Genomic DNA, 20,429 nt, shown 5'->3' on the forward strand with positions numbered 1-20,429 from the left:
TTGGCCTTCACTCCGAAAAAAAGGCTTGCAATCTTTCAAAATGGTTATAGTATTCTTTCAATTAACTTAAACCTCAAATAAAATGATATATATTCCATTCACATTTTCAGAAAATGAGCAAAACGCGATTTGTTCAAAAATCGGATCGCGAACAGTCGTTAGGTGTGCGGTAGCCTTTATAGGTATACAAAATACATGAATGACAAAAAAGGAAAACAAGAAATCACTAAAACACATTTTTATTCATAAGTAATCATACATATAGTTAGTTCACAATGTGTACAGAGGGAATAAAATCTAATGCATGATTGCAAATATGCAATGTCATATAATTGGTATGAAAGTACAATTTAATCTTTAAAATTTGATTTTATCGAAAAAAGAATATACGAAAGAGTGAGGCACAATCGAACAGTACGAAAGAATGAAATTACCCGGCCTGAGATATATTCAAAGGCATATACCATCTCTCTCTAAAAAATGATAAAAGATGAATGAAAATTTATATATTTTAGGAGTGAATAAAGGTGAATTCAATCTGTAAAGAGTGCATTGACTACGTCAAGCACAAAGAGGGTTAGACACTCAAAGACTGAACAAGCTTAAATTCACTCTTTGCAGAAAGATCCATCTCTTGGAAAGTAGAACAAGGTGAATTAATTATTTTTGGAGTGAAGATTGAATAAACCCTTCAATTTCAGGAGTGAATACGAGTGAATTCAAACACTAAGGATTGAATAAGCATTAAATCACACTCCTTTTCAATTTTTCATTAAATTGATAAGATTGCATTCACCTGTTTAGGAGTGCTAGAATGAATTCAACTTTAAGGAGTAAATCAGAATGAATTTGTAGAATATCTTGAGTAAAAATCTAATCTGAATATTCTCTCATCTGAAGCAACCTATCTCAAGGATTACTCAAAGACCATTCTACAGGTCCATTCAAAAGTATTTTTCACCCCTAATTAACTCTAAAATCACTTTAAAAAACATTATGCCTTACGACATGGACATCTTATTCATTGTATAAAGATGAGAGGGAAGAACTACAAGTTCACAAATTCGAAGACAAACAAAAAAAAAGAAAAGAGAAAGACCATTGTATGATGCATCATTCATAATTTGAACAGAGCTAAAAAAATGGGTCTTAACGGCCATGATTTACTTTCGATGCTGTTTTCTTCACATTTTGTCATGTAATGTTCACGCCCAAGTATGAATGCTAGTTGTATGCTCATTAGTGTTATTAGCACAGCATGCACATTTGCTCATGTCCCCATGCGTGGTACACTGTATAGGCAAGGATATGAAAACCAGTACACTACACAAACAGGTAGTGAACTGAGTCATTGACTAATTATTAACCTTTTTTTTCAAATTCTTAAATATTTTTGAAGGAAATTTCTAATCCACTCTAGTGCAGATATTGATTAACTGATCACCAATGGTGCATGCAATTAAATAAGTACTTTAATAAAATTTAGCTTCCCCCCCCTAAAAAAAGGCAAAGTTAGAAAATATGAAACTTTCGTTTTATAACCATTTGATACCGATGTTGGAGTGTAATATAACATGATGCAATCAATTGTATACATGTAATTACATGGTAAACCATACATGTCCAAAAAAAATACAATCAATCATTACTTTCTGTAAATATTAAGTGTATCTCCTTATCTTACAGCCCCTTGGCCCTTAATCTTTGAAAAACAAACAAAAAATGTGAAGTATTATGATTTACTAAACAAATACATGAAGTACTAGTAATATAGGTTTAGCAAACAAATATGTATTAAAAGTATGATGATTTAGGAAACAAAAATGTAAAGTACTACAAAAATAGCAAACAAAATAAACTTTATGACATTTCAGTGTTTTCTAGAACGTCATTCCACATTAAAAATCAAAGCGCTTTGACATAAAATGCATGAGGTTCTCTAAACCAAATAACAGCAAAAAACAACAACAAAAAAACGAAACAACTTTTGTTATTTCTCAACAAAGCAAAAATAGGGGGCGGGGCAAGAATATAAACAGCCTCAGTGCTATCACTTGTATTAAAGCAGTATGAGCCAGAACAATGAAATGAAGTAAAAAAAATTCATAATCTAAAATATAGTTGAAATTATAGCTGATGCACTGTACATTGTAACTGAAAGTTAATTTCTACTCATTCAAAAAACGTCCAACAATATACAGTACAGGTATGTTGCCAAACTGTCATGCTATACCCCCAGTTTGATTGTTTGATTAAAAGTGAAACATTCACTAAAGATTTAAATGTAAACGTAGGTCCAATTAGGAAAATTGTTTGTAGTTATTAAAAAAAACCCACCATATTAGTCATTCTTGTTGCCTTGTATACCACCATTCTACACGTACATAACGGTACATGAAAACCCATGTTAATTTTGATAATCAGTAGGCCTAACTGAATTATACAGTGTTAAAATTCATTATGGCAGTCCAGACTCTCCGAGATCATGTGTACTGTACTACGCAAAACATGAATTTGTAAAAAACATACAGAAATATGAAAAAAGTCATTCTACCTCCTCATGATCAACCCAATGTGTGCCCTTCTGCATGTATTTGATAAAGAAAACATAAATCATAAAGTGTATAACTCCATGAAATATGCAATATAGTACATTAGGTTTTACAACACAACATCCAAGGTATTTGTACCCCCCCCCCCCACCATCCCCATGGTTGATGTAGTATGGAAAACATGAATTAGTCATCAAAATATTGGAAGGCATTATGAAAAAAAATCATATAGAAATTACGAAAATCATTACTCAGACTATTAATACCATACTCAAGGACACTAAACGCTACCCTTTGTCATTGTGGTTGAATCAGTAAGTGTGCGCATAACAGACTGCTTGAAATGCTATGAATCCAGTGACAAGGTAATAATAATTGTGGATGAATCACATGCTGGAAAGATTTGTTACATTTAGATCGATTTTATACAAATATGGATGAATATACATGTAGTTATTGATCAGTACCCTCTCTGATTTATGCAAAGCATGATGTAGGCGACATGTACATGCCATGAACACACCTTATATGAAAAAAAAACACAGATTTGTCATTTATGCAACATATTACTTTTCATCCTCCCGGTGGTTAATATTCACCAGGTCATGTCACATGACCTTGCCCTCCATCCTAGACATTCCAGGTAACAAGGATTTACCGTTCATCCTCCCTCCCTCCGGAACAGCCCACGCTCTTTGTATTTCCATCATCCCGTGGACTCTCGAGATCACATACACAAGTGATGCAGGCATGCATGTACATGTCCACCTAGTCTGCACGCTCAGACTCATGTTTGAGATTTTAATCATTTACAACAAGTCTAGAGCGAAGACTAGACTCCAAACTCCCTGTCTGAATCAAATAACATTTGGTAGAGGCAGCCACAGTACATGGTGAACCAAGTCTTACTACTTCAAACTCTGCATTTATGCATTATTAAGTGATATTGTGAAAAAAGTTTGTGTCTGCAGACTAGGCAGCTAACATCATGTCTATATATATACACATGTAGCTTTTCAGTTGTACGAATGGTCCGCCTTAAGTGGAAAACAATTACTTCGTACCATCCATACATGTACAAAGTACATGAAAAGGCTACATGGCAGTCAAGCAGGACAAGGCAGGATTTGTATTTGCTCTAAATTAGGCATACCTATATTGTGCAGATATCTTCTTGCAAGAAATTTGCTCTCATTTGCAAATCTACTTGGAGTTGCCCAATTGATCAAATACAATTATGTTTCGTAACTTAGTGATGGCAATTTGCAATTGACTGTTAACCAGAATCTGCTTTGTGCAGTGGAGTGTATTACTAATTTGCTATCTACAGCTAAAATTGATTTATTAATGGCAAATATTTTCCTGCAACTCCCCATTAACAAAAAGTTGAATAAAAAAGCAGTTTATTCCAACATTTTTTAATCAAGGCTGTCTTTGAGTTGTCCTTTATATGTTCGGCAAGTGGCAAATACAGTATAACTTAATATCTAATTCAAAGAGAGTAAAGAGGGGTTTGTTAAAGCCAATATGTATTGGTATGCACCCATATGGAACTCTATACATCATTAACGTGCCACAATCTGTAGTTTGTTACATTTATATGGCTACCATTATATTGTAAACCATTTTGCGACACATTAAAGATCACAGCATGCATACACAGTGTATCATAAAACGAGAAGTATTCAAACAAACTACACAATATACGGGTAATAATAGCATGTTCATATTTACATTAAAGCATCCAATATACATTCTATAGTACTACGATACTCACTACTGTACAATACCCAGAGGCCGGTTCCAGGCAGGAGGGGTGGGGCCCCCTCTATATTTTGAAAATTGCCCATTATATAGCTAAATCTAAGAATCTGTCACCTGCGCCCCCTCCATTTTCGAATTTCCTACTTGCGCCCCTCTCTGCCAAAATCCTGAATACGCCCGTTCATTACATGTAGTACAGCCGAGTAAATATTCAATATCAAATTAAATGGCAAGTTGTTTCTCCAAATGCCCTCTAAGCTACAGTACACATACATGTACATGTACATTGAAAATAAAAGAAAGATGTTTCCTAATTTAAGCCAGTCACTCAGACATGGTACCTTCAGAGAACTTACATAATAGGCCCCTCATATCCAGTACATTACAGTGTACAGTACCGTGCATGGATTGGCAGAAGCTATATTTTCAGCAATATTCAGCCCATCAAGCCATTAACAAGGTTTTACTTTTTTTAGAGAAGCGAATTTATTCAGCAATTTTCAGCCTATCATTTACATCTATTTAGTAAATTTCAAAGCTGCAATACAAACAGAAAATACAGTGGAATACACCCATTTCAGTTGTATTGCCTTGAATAAGTTTGTACAAATTTAATTGTACATGGTGTAGAAATTCAATTGTACATGATAAAAAAATAAAGGGGAATTTTTATTTTATATGGATACTGCAGTGTTTCCACTTGGAAGGAAATTACCCGAATTCCGGGAAATCCAGATGTTTTCCAGGTAATTTCCGGAAAATGAAAAAATTCCAGGAAATTCCGGGAAATCCGAAAATTACAATGAAACAAAAATTAAACATAGCAACTATTAATATTCAGGTTATATTTAAATGATTTTAACCTCCATACGTAGCTCAAAATTGTTAGAGTTTATAATACATGTAGGCTAGTACATGTAATAGTTTTTGGTTTAGAATATAGTAAAGACTAGGATTAGGTCTAGTTTTGGATGTTACATGTACATGTAGGTTTTGTCTTTAGCTTTTAATAATAATGTGAAGATTTAATAATAATGTGAAGATTTTTCATCAGAGAAATTGTCACCGAAGCAAATGTCACGGAACCCTCCCACGCAGAATTGTATTACATGATTTTTATCAAGACTTTTTCAAAATAGGAAAAACTATGGCAATATCAAATCTGCTATGTTGAAATTTTTAAAGAATTCGTGACAAATATCTCTTAAAAGTAAACATTTAATTGTAGACAATGGAGAAAAAAAACCTGGCGAAATCAGGTTTTTCTGAACACAACTTTAATTTCTAACAGCCAGTCTTCAGTGAGAAGACTTTCAATTTGGTATTCGAGTGCGGAGATAGATCCATGGAGGCGGTCTCGTGTCAGATATGGTCTACTAACCATATATGTCATACGAAGAGGAGACAGCCGCTAGGATCACCACGTAGTAGACGACGATGAGGATGATACCGATGACCTCGAGGACGATGCCGACAATGAGACCAGCCATAGACCAGTTTTTGGCGGATCGAGAGGATTCCTCGGCTCCTGCCATGTCGCCGGCGGTGTAGCGATTACGAACCTGAAACAGAATGGGAAAATAACTTCATTATAATATATCGCTCGTTTTAGCACCTGCCATATCAAATTAAACAGTGTAGCAATCACGAACGTAGGTCCCATATAGATGTGATTGATCTGATCAACTGCAACTATGGAAGGCCAGCAAATTCAACATCTATTAATTAAAAATGCATATTTGTGCAAAATATTTTCCAGTTACGTATGCTGTATATTCATACATTTTTCTTCATAGAAATGTATCGTGTTTCTCTTTGTTTACAAAGGAACTTGTGAAAATTTCCTTTAGGAAAAATTATTACAGTGATGGATTTCCATACAGTTGAGGTCGATTGGATCATAACTCTTTGTAAGACGGGGCCCTGACAGCAAAGAATGGGAATAAAAGTATGGTACATGTTTATCACAGGTTTGCTAGTGCCAGCCACCTGTCATATCGCCAGAGGGTAGCCATATACAAACCTGGAATAGAATGGAAACTATTACAGTAAAGAATAGAGGGCATGCTTCAGGCAAAATACTATGTTTTTATTTTTGGCGGCTACTTTTCACAACTTACAATTTACAGCCTAAATTTGTAACATTGGTTATAAACAGTGCAATGAATGGGGAAATCCAAAGATCCTGTTTTCTTAGTTCCAAGGGCTCTTTTGAGCTGTGCCAGTCACACTGAATGTGGGCTATCCACCATATTTTGTTTTTAATACAGAAATAAATACTACTAATGGTTCAGAAAAATGTAAAGATACATGTACATGTAGGCAATGGTTTATACACTTCCTAATTCCGAAGGTTCTTTATTCCGAAGGTTCATAATTCCGAAACACGTAAATTGCCTATACCTCGATGTTCGTTAATCTGAAAACGTACAAGGGTTCGTTAATCCGAACATTTGTGGCGCTATTCCGAAAGTTAAATAATGCGAAAACGAAATAAGGTTCGTTGTTCCAAACGTTCGTTAATCCGAAAACGAAATAAGGTTCGTTGGTCCTCATTAGGTCCTTAGGGCTCATTCGGTTTCGTAAGTTAGGTTTTATGTTTAGCTTTAATAACATACAGATTTTCCATCAAAGAAACTGTCATCGGAGCAAATGTCATATAACAATATTTACACAGCTAAATTGGAAGTTAGGTTTTATGTTTCGCTTTTGAGATTTTACATCAAAGAAATTGTCATTGGAGCAAATAACATGGAACAATACACATTGTTCACAGGTACCAGCAATTTTCATTTTAAGATTAGATCGTGGAAAAAAATACAATAAGTACAGTGCAATATACAGTAAACAAAGGTAGTCATGAATAAGAATGACCAAATTCTGTTGAGAATACAGATCTTGCATATATTTTTGTGGGTCAGTCAATACATGTTGATCTAGGTCATGTTTTATATGACTTGTTCATAACAAAAGCAAAATTTCTAAAACAAAGTTACTACACTGTACAATTAAATTGGAGGATTTCAATAGCTTATTAAAGTCTGGTATTACAAATTTGTTTGTAATGGACCCCCCTGGCCTGATATTGAATTTTCAATGAAAATGTTCATCACCGCCGTTGTTTCAGCTACATGTGCATGTACATGTAGGTATACTTTCCTTTCCCTTGTATAATTAATGTATTGGAATGTGAGCACAATTAAAAAAAACCTTGCAGTAAAAAATTTCCCATCAATTATTCCTACATGTATATATAATTTATATATATTGCATATCAAATCTAATTCAGGTAATCCTTTTCCATAAAGATAAAAACGAAACTTAGAGGGAAAAAGTCTGTTGTAATTGTATGCATGGGGAAAACCACATATTTCTGTGTATATTTGAATAAATACTTCACAATCAAAAAGAGAAAGAAAAGCTAAAATCGATCTTGACATGAAAAGAGAATAGCTACTGTAGTCTGTAGATCCGCATTCCGAATTAAGGTCCAGACGGCAAAAAAGCATTTCTTAGAAAGGCATAATGGTGTAACTCTATACATATAGAGCAAATTTTAAAGGGAAGTTTACCCTGAAGAAACGTTTGTTATAAAAATAGCAGAAAAAGTAATAAAATTGGTGAAGATTTGAGAAAAATTCATTAAATGAATTAACAAGTTATAAGAATCTTAAGTTTGGATTTATTGTGACGTTGTACAAGCAGCTGCCCCATATGCTACATACTGTACATGTAAATATATAAAATGCATAAATTTTAATTTTTTTAACTGGTTCGTGATGACTTTATATTTTTGTTTTCTTTTAAGGAATGGGTGTGAAATGATCTATTAATTTTTCTGAGAAAATGACATTTCATTGATTTTTTTTACCATTTGATATTAAAGTAGGAAATCTGCTTGCAAATCAAATACAAATTCTGATAATCTTGTTTTATTCTTTGATGGATTTTTCTCAAACCTTCAGCAATATTTTTTGATTAATTTTCTGCTATTTGTGCCATCAATTGTTTGTCAGGGTGAACTTCCACTTTTAAGAGAATTTCTTCAGTAAACAAACTCCAACCAGGAAGCAAGGACAATTCAGGACTACATGTACAGTGTACCTGTTTTTGGTATTAATAAATGAGTGAATAATTCATTCATTATCATGCTTTTCCTTGTACATGTAGGTCAAAAACCTTATCTTCCCCATCAGGTGGGTGTTTCATAAAGCTGTTCGTAAGTTATGAGCAACTTTAAGAACAACTGGTGATACTTTCTTGTGGCATATGGTATTGAATTGACGACTGTTTAGCTCGTATGAGAAGGGTTCACCAGTCGTTCTTAAAGATGCGCTTAACTTAAGAACAGCTTTATGAAACAGGCCCCAGGCCTGTAACATGCACCATGAACAAAAAAAAAATGACTGGCCAAGCTGCAATTGGCTGTAGACAATTTTTATACACTGTACCCTATTAAAATTTTCCATACTGTTTAACAAAAATACATACACATGAGGCCAGAAGTTTACATACATGTACACCCAGGAAATTCAAAGAAAACTTGATACTTGCCAAACATAAAAATCTACTGATCTTAAAAAATGTTTGTGCTATCATGACAAATTTGATGAGTACAATGTATGCCACACCTCTTCATCATATAGCTTTGTCATCAGGAGCTGAAAACTATTTAGGTGTCATCCCCCTATCTTCACATCTTTAATAGACAAAGTAAAAATAAAAGCTTGACAAAACATTTCATATTTGTGCTACCAGTAGTTACTTCTTAAAGGACAAGTCCACCCAAACAAAACCTTGATTTGAATAAAAAGAGAAAAATTCAACAAGCATAATCACTGAAAATTTCATCAAAATCGGATGTAAAACAAGAAAGTTATGGCATTTTAAAGTTTCGCTTCATTTCACAAAACAGTTACATGTACAGTGTATATGCACATCTCGGTCGGTATGCAAATGAGGAACTGATGACATCACTCACTCACTATTTCTTTTGTATTTTATTATGAAATATGAAATATTTTGATTTTCTCGTCATTTTCATGTGAAATGAAGTTTCATTCCTCCCTGAACGCGTGAAATTCCATTATTTTAACATTTTGTGCTTCAGGCAAGGAGGTTCTAATCATCAAATTCGTAAAAATTGAAATATTGTATAATTCAAACAACTAAAATCAAAAGAGATCGTGAGTGAGTGACATCATCGACTCTCTCAGTTGGATGTAACTAGCTCGTTCATATTTCTATTTTGTTAAAAATAAGCGAAACTTTGAATTGTCATAACTTTTTTATTTTACATCCGATTTTGATGAAATTTTCAGCATTGGGCTTGTCTGATTTTTCTCTATTGATTCAAATCATCATTTTTCTGAGGTGGACTTACATGTAGACCTTTAAACAAAAATTTCAGATTACATTTTTTTGTTCAGTGGTATTCATGCATGTACATGTATCATGTATCATGATAAAAAATGTATATTAAAGATCTATCATAGAGTTGACATTTATACATTTCTATGAAATGTTTGAAAACATAATAACAAACAAAATACATTTCTTTTTTTTTTTTCTTTTTTTCTTTTTTTTTTCATTTTATTTATTTATTTATTTTTTTTTTTTTTTTTTTCTTATTAAAAATTAGGAACGCTTCACGATTGTGCGTGTCATCTTTGTGCAAGGGGCCATGCTAATCTTCTCTGTATCGTTCCAATTTTAGTATGTGTCAACAATTTCTTGTCGACAACAAAATACATTTCTTGGTACAAATAATATTATTCTTCAAAGAAAATTCCACCTCAAATATATTTTAATCCCAACGGCATCCCAATCAAAATGGAGCTTAAGGCTGATTTCCCCCTTTAAAATGCAGAAGATAATGAAAAACAATTAGTAATACTAAATAGGTTCATTATTGCGGATTGAAATAATCCCTAGAGGGTATTCATTTGTCTCGCAATCTACTATGGTCAACAAGGAAATTCGTGATCACTCTCGCAAAAAGTGTTCACTGGCTTTCTAGGAAATTCGTGAACACTCTCGCAAACAATTAGTAGTTCAAGGATTTCCCTTTCCTCTTGAGAGAAGAGGAAATAAGATGAGTAGCTATTTGTCCATGTAATTAAAGGTCAAGTCTACTGGTGGGCAATTCCTTAAAATATGCACGTCCGAGCCCATGTTTGTGGGACCTTCATGAACTTTTCTGTCTCTGATTTCTGGTTCTTTTGACAGGCACTTCTGTTAAAATGGACCGTGACTTGGTCAGGTTCATGAAGTAAAGTATAAAAAGAATGGACGAAAATGGGGGTTGGACGTACAGAAAGGGTACAATATTTAAAATAGAATAGCCCTGACAGTGGTGATTTTTTTTTTACCTGATCAATTGCTCAAGTATGAATGCTTTACTAATAACTCCAAGCAACCAGAGGACAAAAGGAAACCCCTACTATTGTCATTCTTACACTACAGAATAGACGAAAACATACACTTAATAAACTATAAAGTTTAGTTTGCTAATAATAGTGCACCCTCGATATCACATAGGCCTATCACAATGACTAGAAGAACTACATACATGTATACCCCTTTCATAAACCCAATTACTATGAATTAGGCGGCTAATAGCAGCATAATTTGGTCGTAAAATTGGAGGAGGACAAGAGTTATCCGCATTACTCTGATGCTGCTATTATCCGCATAATAGCGGCATCGGGATAAGATTTTGAGTTTATGAACGCATTTCCAAATAATGCGGATAATTGCCATGGTGCGGTCACAAGGTCACCCTTTTCCAACACAACCGCATCGGAGGGGGTGTGTCCAGTTGTCATGGCGATTATCCGCCTTTTTCAGGACGGGCGCTCGTAAAAATAATGCGGCTTATTTTCGGAGTTTATGAACGCAATTTTTATTAAATTATCCGCATTACTCTTAGGCGGCTAATTGGAGGATAGGTTTATGAAAAGGGTATATACATGAAGTGGTAAAAATTTGAGCACTGTTTTGTAGCCATTTCATGTAATGTAGGCTACGTATGTGCATGTACATGTATGAAGAAAAAATGAAATTTGCCACAAACATTTTTTCAAAAGGACTAAGAATTACAATAGGGCTATAAAATGGGAGAGAAAATGGCTACTAATATCTAATTATGCTTCCATTGCGAGGACAGAATCAGCGTTTTCAAACGTCGATTCAAAACGCCGATCGTAACCGTGGTTCTGGGAGCGCTGTATATGCTTAACTTTTCAAAGGCAAAATCACAATCTCCAGCTGGCTCCGCATCGTAATTTTCGTTGAGCAGGAAAGCGTGGTCAAATTGGGCGCGCCCTTTTTCGAATTTTTTTTTTTTGACTGTTGTTATGGGGAGGAACATCAAACAATTTTCGATATATATGCCATTGCATGGAGCTTCTTGATATATTATTTCCACCATGGTGAGGATAATATTAAAAAAAATAAAGAATATTTTTATACAAAATAATAAAATATCTATTTGTTTATGCTCCTGGGGCATCTGGCGATGCCTCTCATTATAACTCATGTTCCAGGGGTTTTTTTTTGGGGGGGGGTTTACATGTACATGTACATTGTATATCCCTACACGTGATGACAAATAAATAGTATGCAAAACAAAGGAGGTGCTCCGTGGAGGTAACATGCAACCATGTGGAGCAATGCGACTGTATTTGCCCGCGGATTTTCATCTCACCGGAAGCATGTACCAAATGACGTCATTTCAACACGTTCACTATCGTGGTTCTGTCTATACATGTACTTCCCCAGAAAGCCTGATTCTGGTCAAACAACGTTTACATATGCACCTTTTTGTAAGTTTACAATCAGCGTTTACATATGAAAGTATGCATGGACGCAACCGTGTTTTGGACTAATCACGTTTGGAAACGCTGATTCTGGCCTGAAAAGTGGAAGCATAAGCACGGCCTCAGTCACATTTGCTCTCAGGAAGCCATACGGTAAGTCGAAAACAGCCGTTTTATTCATTTTATCAAAAAACAACATTATGTAGGGGGGGGGGGGGGGGGGGGGGTTGTTTTCATATTACTGTTCGTAATTGAGACGTGACATATCATGCTTGTACTCTGTCTCCAACTTGGTAGCCAAGTGCAAACATAATTATGCTTGCTACTGTTCTGTTAATCTTAAAGAAATGATTGAAATTAAAGCAAACTGAAACTGAAAGCTCAATCTTGGGCTATTTTTACCTATGTACCTTAAACTTTATAAGGGATGTTCATCCATACAAAACGTTTATTGTAAAAGTACATGTAGCAGGATAAAAATAATGAAAAATATATCATGAAAAAAAGAATATTAAAAGTTATTATAGATTTTTTTCTATGCTCCTTTAACTCACATCACTGGAAAGATCACTGTCTCTTATTGCTAAAAAAAAAATAATGCAGTGTAAACAGGACTACTTGTATTCTATACTACGCTTGAACTCTCGATTGCTATTAAATTGAACTTCAGAATTATAAGTGTACTTATCTCTCAAGAGTCTGGTATCAATTAAATCATAAATTAATGAAGCAGGTACAGTGTACAGCATAATTTCATAGGAGATACATGTACATGTATCTGCAATTTATACAGTATTTACATCAACTCTGGATGCTGAATTAATTTTTTTGGGAAAAATAATGACAATTGTACGCAGTTGATTGTACGTCGTATTTTCTTTGAATACAGAGCTCCAAATTTCACCATCGATAGTGATATTTATTTTAGATGCTACCCGACAACATTGCCCGGTATTAAGGTACCTTTATAAAGTAAGGGTGAAAAACAATAATTACGATTTTTGAATTAAAAAGAATGTGCAAAATTGCAACATCAGCGCAGCAAAAGTTGACTCCATGGTGGAAAATAACCCCCCCCAAAAAAATAGTTAAATGTGTACCTTCATGTATGAACCATGTACATGTAAATGCCTTTCTCTTGATTTGTTGCTAGGACAATACTGTTTAATGTTTTTCATTGAATTCTCAATATTTCAGTCTGTGTGATTCATCTTCCATCCTTCCTTTTTCTTTTGTATGCCTTTTCCCTTTCACATTTTCTCTTATTTCTGCTCTCCTTAACTTCAGTATCTTCTCCCTTCCTTTCCTTCTTCTCCTACATGTACTTTTCTTCTCCATTTATGTGCATATTCTTTGTTATGGAGCGTTGTGGCCCAGTGGATAAGTCTTCTGACTTTGAAACAGAGGGTCGTGGGTTCGAATCCCAGCCATGGCGTAATTTCCTTCAGCAAGAAATTTATCCACATTGTGCTGCACTCGACCCAGGTGAGGTGAATGGGTACCGGCAGGATTAATTCCTTGAATGCATGAGCGCTGAGAGGCAGCTCGAGCTAAAGCCGGGGTAATAATAATAATAACAACGCGCCTCGGAATAGAATATTTCTAGATAGATGGCGCTATATAAATGCCTATTATTATTATTATTGTTATCCTTCTCTGAATTCATACATTTGTTTTCAAACTGATCTCGTATTATACTTATAAATTGTGTTTAAAATGTATTACCTTTTTATCAAATTACAAATGTATGATTATGTGATATATTTTTCTTAATTAATATTTCAATTTTTTGTTTTGTATTATTATGATTACATGTATGTAATGCCTCTAGTTACCTTTGTAAACTCATCGCAATTTGACTTTGTCGCAATGATGTTTTTTATCAATAAACCAATTAATATCTACATGTATCTATCTAATACTGTCAATATCAAGCTAAAAGTCTTTTTGCCTCCCCCCCATTTTAATTTCTAATTTCACCAAAGGGGTCATGCCACATTACAAATGTGACGGGAAATAAGAAAATATTTGGTGTACAGTAGACGGTAATTTAAAGAAACTTTTTCATACCGTACTCTATCTGGGCCTAAAAATACCTGTCTATTAAAGGCTGTATCAAAGATACAGTACATGTATGTAAAAAGAAAAGTGGCTGGAGAAAGATGGTCCTTAATATGATAATTCCTTTCCATTTCATAATGTGGACAATTTTGGTGGCTAGCTACTTTGTTCTACATGTACATGTACAGACAGGCTTTCATTTTTGACTGACAGTGACATGTATCAAATTGAACACTGGAGAGTGGGACTACACTGTACTACATACAGAGTGTAGTACTTTATTTTATCCCAACAAGGCCCCCCCCCCCCCCCCTCCTCACCCCTCCATCTAATTGCCCATCTCCACTTCTCCACCTACTTTATAAATATCAGTTGTGGTAATGATCTCAAAATGAGTTCGAACAGAATCCTACATGTACGAAATTACCACCAAGGTGTTTGTATCTACTATAAAATGTGCCAAATACATGTACATGTAGGTCTGGAGGAAAATGTGTAACTGCTGAGAAATGAGCAAAATAAGCACAGAATTCCATCAAATGTCAAGTAATTTTTGAAGCAATATAATCCCAGATACATGCATATTTCTTCGTTTTAATAGTGATCATCACAATCATCGATTTTGAGATACATGTGCACAGTACATGTACGATTTAATGATTTTACAAATTTAGATCAATAATGTACCACATCTAGATGTGTGATAATATTTTGACAATTATCCAACCTAAATAAAAGACTTTCTCATGAAATAATTGTTTGCTGCAACTTCTGTCTTTTCCCTTTACTGGTGCCTCCGTGCATCTCATCATTAATTATCATACTGTACTGCACATAATGAACTACATGTATCTGCTGGTGCCTTGATGGCAAGAGTGGAGCACAGCATCATTCATGCTTTCAGCCAAAGCTAACTGATTTGAGCCGGCCGAGCTTTCAAGGCTGGGCATGATCGATTGATCGAATCTAATGAAATAAGAAAAAAACCCTTTGTGTAAAACGCATGGTCCTTGATGTACATGTATTGCATGCATGTACATGTACAGTACAGTAGAGGCCTACTTTTGTATTCATTGTGAAATAAGTAAAAATTTTCTGTAGATAACTCTGCGTACACATACATGTAGGATGTGCAGTAGCAATTTTGTGCGTAAATCAGAATTTTCAATCTACGGTCTGATGTCAGCCCTGAGAATCCGGGGGAGGGGGGCACTTCCTTTGATGAGCGGATACCATGCACGACCATGGGGTCTCGAAAAGCACCCTAAACACGTACATGTATTTTCCATATTCTGAAAATGCACCCCTTATAAAAACAAGTATTGGCGTCTCAAACCCTACCCTTTATCAAGTATTGAAAACAAAACAATACTCTTGGCAAGTAATCCCTAAAATGAACCCCTAAACAAGCACAGCGATATTTCGTCACATACATGTACTGGTCCGTCGGTCGTCGGGCAAATCGGACTCTAAACGAAGTGTTGGGGCAAAAAGGACATCTTTTATCAAACATTTTAATTTTGTTTTATCATCCCCGAAAATTTGACCCTAAACACATAGCTTTCCTAGCGAAATAGATACCCTTTTTTCATTATTTTAGTGTTTTTGATACCCTTATCACGTTACATACGTAACGTGCCCTATCGTGAATGTAAGTGCCCCCCCCCCCCCGGGCCTGAGAATATTGAAAAAATAAACATTTTTATAAAACAATTGCTAGTGGGAGAGGAACCTTCATTGTACATGTAGTCTGCAGGCACAGACTTTGTTTTCACAATTTGCATATACTGCAGAGTCTGGAGTAGGAAGACTAGATTCCTGTTGCTACAGTGTACCTCTTTACCGGTACTGTACAATATTTGACAGTCAGAGATTTGTTAAAGTCTAGTCTTCCCTCTCTAGACATGGTGTATGATTCTTATGACTGTCAAATTTGAGTCTGTGCTTGTAGACTAGGACGTACCAATTACATGTACAAGTGCACATGAAACAATACATGTAGGTGGTTTCAAACCAGTTCAGTCAGTTCCAGGCATTTTCTGATCGGGAAATTTACCCGATCAGAAAATACCAGGTAATATTGGCAATGTGAAAGCGAATTTCGCGTAATATCCCCGAAAGAAAATACCCACTATAGTAGGTACTTAGCAAAATTACGAGAACTTTCGCGGGGATTTTTCCAAGGTCGCAGGTATTTTGGCAATGTGAAATTTACGGGAACTTTTAGCCAAGCGTGTAGTTGGGCACGGGCGCCGTGGGTGGCTGCTGAGCTAGTGGTTTTTAATCTCGCGCTTGCCTGCTTTAATCAGACCATACTGCGCATGCTCCCAACTTCAGAAATTTATCCCGACGGATATGTTTCGGTGTGGTGTGAATGGAGGAAAAATTAATGGGTATTTTTTTAGCCTATTAAGAGTTCTCCTATAGACTCCTAATTTACGTGTATCAGGGATTCTTATGATCGAGGCGGTTTGAAACCACCTAATGAAAATTTCTTTTCTTCGTTGGCTGCAGGCCGAGGACAGACAATGATACACACGGATAAGTCAGATATATGTAGGGAAATGTACATGGACAGTATTGCCACTTTGAGGAATAAGAACAGACTTACATCCATGGCCTTCACGATGCCAACGATTCCAAATGGCAAACAGCAACAGATGGTGACGAAGATAGCAAAGGCCAGGTAGTCATTGGGTTGTGGCTGGGATTGACGTACAATCATTGTCGTCTGAGGCGCAGTCTGAAATATAAGAAATAGAGTAATCATTATTAACATAAATGCAGCATGAAATAATCGCCCAATTGCTGTATAGTGAGTGACTGTATCATAACCGACCTGCCTTGTAATGTATTACCAAACGTGCGCACCACACACGTCAGAAAATAATTCCATACGCTCAAAACTTTGCAACATCCTTTCAAAGGGAACTACATGTGGAATAGAAAGATGGTGAAAATGGTAGAAAACACATCTTCAAAGGCTTTATGTTCTCAAAATGATAAAATATTTTATACAAATAGCTCATCAGTGATTTTGTTGTTTTCTCAACTTTTCCCCCGAGTCAGAAAACACATGTTCGGTACTGCGATACCATTTTCAAGAGACCAAAATATTCCATAAAAGAGGGATGCAATCGGAAGCAGATATCATAAAATTTTGTTGTTTTCTCAACTTTTCTCGAGTCAGAAAACATATGTTCGGTACTGCGATACCATTTTCAAGAGACCAAAATATTCCATATACATGTACAAAGAGGGATGCGATCAGAAGCTGATATATCGTAAAAAAGAAAAGGGATTTCAACACATTTTTTTTACATTTGTATTAATTTTGTAGGAATTTGTGTATTTACATGTATGGTAAAGTTTGATGAATTTCATGTGAATATTGTGTTTGATATGATTGAATTCATGGAAAGTATTTGGTAATACGATCTCATTACCATAGGCTACAATATACATGTAGGCCTACTGTACCTTGCAGATGTCATGTAGAACTGGGGAACCTTGTACGCACAAACATAATAATAACCATCTGACAGCATTATGTATGAAATATACAAGGTCCGCAGACGATTTCGCCCTCATGGCTACCAAAACGTTCCTAAAACTCCCCCCAAATGCATGCTTTTGGGATGACCATTCTTTCTAGATTAGTCCCAAAATCTGTCACAAGCAATATTATTCAAGATGATTTAAAAAGCAATATTTAAAAAACTATGGCACTATATTTTTTTAGACTGTCTACCTGCTTGTTGCCCCCCCCCCCCTAAAAAAAATAGCCCTTAACATGAAAGAAAGGACCCCGAAATTTGTGTTTTTCCCAATGTGGAAGAAGAAAGAGCCCCAATTTCCTACCCTGCCATCTGATCATTGCTTCATATTGTGACTTTTTTGTATCAATTGGCAGCCCCCCCCCCCTTTTGTGGCAATTGCATTGTCATTGAGCTACATGTAAATAATGTACATACATGTACATGTACTGGAGATCAAAAATTCCGACAAGCCTGGCTACATGTATCACAAGATCCAACGAATTGTGCATGAAAGAGCAAAGTATAAGCTTCGTTTTTCAGTTTTCATCAACTGGAAAATTGTGATCGGTCATGCATCAATATTAATTAATCATTAAAGCGTAAAAAAATCAATGCATAGATCTCTCTGTGACCATTGATGTGTGATATGCTTCAAAGATCATGATTTCATTCTTAATTTTCTGAGAGATGACATACTATGTACAGTGTATTCTTTCATAATTCTTTTTTTCTTTTTTTTTTCATTTTGGCAGGAAATGAAATAAAATTTAATTAATCAAGCGCTGTAGAAAATATGATAAGGCAACTGCAGTCAGACAATTGTATAAAAAACTGTTTGTGAAATGTGTTATAATACCGAATGAAATTGTATGAAAGCATATTTTATATAAAACATCTCAAGACTCATAAAAATATGAAATTACATGTAGTCATAATCATTGAAGAATTATGTACTACCCTTCAATGATCATGAATATCAAGGTCTGAAAATATGCAATTTAATAAATTTCATAAAATCGTTTGTGCATGACTGAACACAATTTTTCAAATAGTCTGGTAATTACGACTCATTAGGTTAATAAGATTTTTTTTCATTTCCTTGAATGGGAATTGGGAAATTGTAACCATACTGACATGCACTTTTGGGGGATTTACCAAACTTAAAATTGGCTTAAATTCAAGGGCGTTGATTTATAAAGAGCATGACAAAGACAAAAAAAATATAAATTAGATATCTATACATGGACAAGACCTCACGAACTGAGCAGGTACATGTACCGGGGTACTTGCTTTGACATACATGTAGTCTGCAGGCACAGACCCTCAATCAAAATTTTATCAAAAAGTGGGTCTTCACTCTTCAAGACTAGCAATAACGAGACTTGCTGTAAAGACGAGTCTGCAGGCACCGACCCTGCTTGAAACTTTTACAATCATGTGGGTCTTCAACATTAGCACGGTTAATACTTGGTCAGGGTGCTCCATATTTTAAGCACTTGCCATGTTGGACAAGTACCGTAAATGTTTGAATAGTTGGAATATACATGTACTTGCCTGAAAATCTATTTCACCTGCCCGAAAAAACCCCTTGAAAAAAAGTTTTACCTCTTATAAACTATTGACCTTTTTTGGTTTTTTCTCTCTTTTGACATTGATGTACATGTATTTCTAATAATAATATCTTGTCCATCATGATCAACTTTAGGGTCGATATATCATATCAACCCTAATTTCCGTCATTCTACTGTGAGAATTTTGTTGGCCCAATTCAGGCAAGTAGTTTTGGTCTTTACTTCAAAATACTTGCCCGACTTTAACTTTTACTTGCCCCAGGCAATCAGGCAAGTGCTTTAATTTATGTACATGTAGCACCCTGTTGGTGTTTAAAAGTCATTGGTTGGGAGTTTACTATAGGCTGCATATTCAGACTCTCTTTCCTCAAATGAAGGGTACACTACTTTCCTTTGGTATTGTGGTTTTAATTACCCCATATCTTGGCAAGGGGTGTGATCCCTTGGCAGTGATTCAATGAGTATCCGGCTTGAAATTGACATGTTATCCTTGAAAAAAATCTAGCTACAATTTCCTCTGCTTCCTCAGTTTCCTTTGATAATAATAATTGACAGTACTGTACATGTACTTCATGGATCCATGATTCATATGTGATCTCATACAAAATGTTATTGTTCATGAATAATAGTTGCCATACAGTGGGCCCACAATAACCCCCCCCCCCCCTGAGATCATATCGATTTTATGAATATATTTAGACAAAAGACATGTTGTATTGTGTTAGAGTCCCCTTTTTCATCTGGTACGATTCATTTTTCACCCATGAGCGAAGAAGAGAAACCTGAAGACACAGTTTGGCGCGATGGTGGGGGGATATCTGAATCTGAATCCCCTCCCCCCCCAAGAAAAAAAAAGAAATAGAATAAAGTCATTAGATACCTCAATGATTCACAGAAAAGGGTCAAGAAACAACTATGAAAGAATTTCCATTCTAAAGATATTTTATGCTTTCTCGACTATCTGCTACCATAGCCATCGCATGGGTTTTAGGCTTCATGTACAGTTTACATATGGCTGATCGTCACCAAAAGGGAGTGTTGTGTATCGAGATCAAAATTCTGACAGCTACATATATACCTGTAGGCTATATGTATATTTATAAATGTCTTCATTTGAAATCA

The 20,429-nt window shown here is 35.3% G+C and overlaps 1 protein-coding gene and 1 non-coding gene across 2 annotated transcripts in view; both read right to left on the bottom strand.

The window, feature by feature from the left end:
• Positions 1–223: 223 nt before the first annotated feature.
• LOC121417135 (proline-rich transmembrane protein 1-like) overlaps positions 224–20,429 on the bottom strand; it is a 31,508-nt gene continuing 11,302 nt past the window's right edge. The window contains exons 3-4 of the mRNA XM_041610721.1: positions 16,809–16,940; positions 224–5,878 (exon numbers count right to left, since the gene is read on the bottom strand). Of these exons, the coding sequence (XP_041466655.1) occupies positions 5,693–5,878; positions 16,809–16,940 (318 nt within the window). The 3' untranslated portion in view covers positions 224–5,692. The remainder of the gene's footprint in view (positions 5,879–16,808; positions 16,941–20,429) is intronic.
• On the bottom strand, positions 9,949–10,057 carry LOC121417917. The gene has a single exon (XR_005970397.1). It is a non-coding gene; the product is annotated as a U6 spliceosomal RNA (small nuclear RNA).

This window comes from Lytechinus variegatus, chromosome 6, assembly GCF_018143015.1.
Source record: "Lytechinus variegatus isolate NC3 chromosome 6, Lvar_3.0, whole genome shotgun sequence".
In the NCBI taxonomy this organism is placed as follows: domain Eukaryota; kingdom Metazoa; phylum Echinodermata; class Echinoidea; order Temnopleuroida; family Toxopneustidae; genus Lytechinus; species Lytechinus variegatus.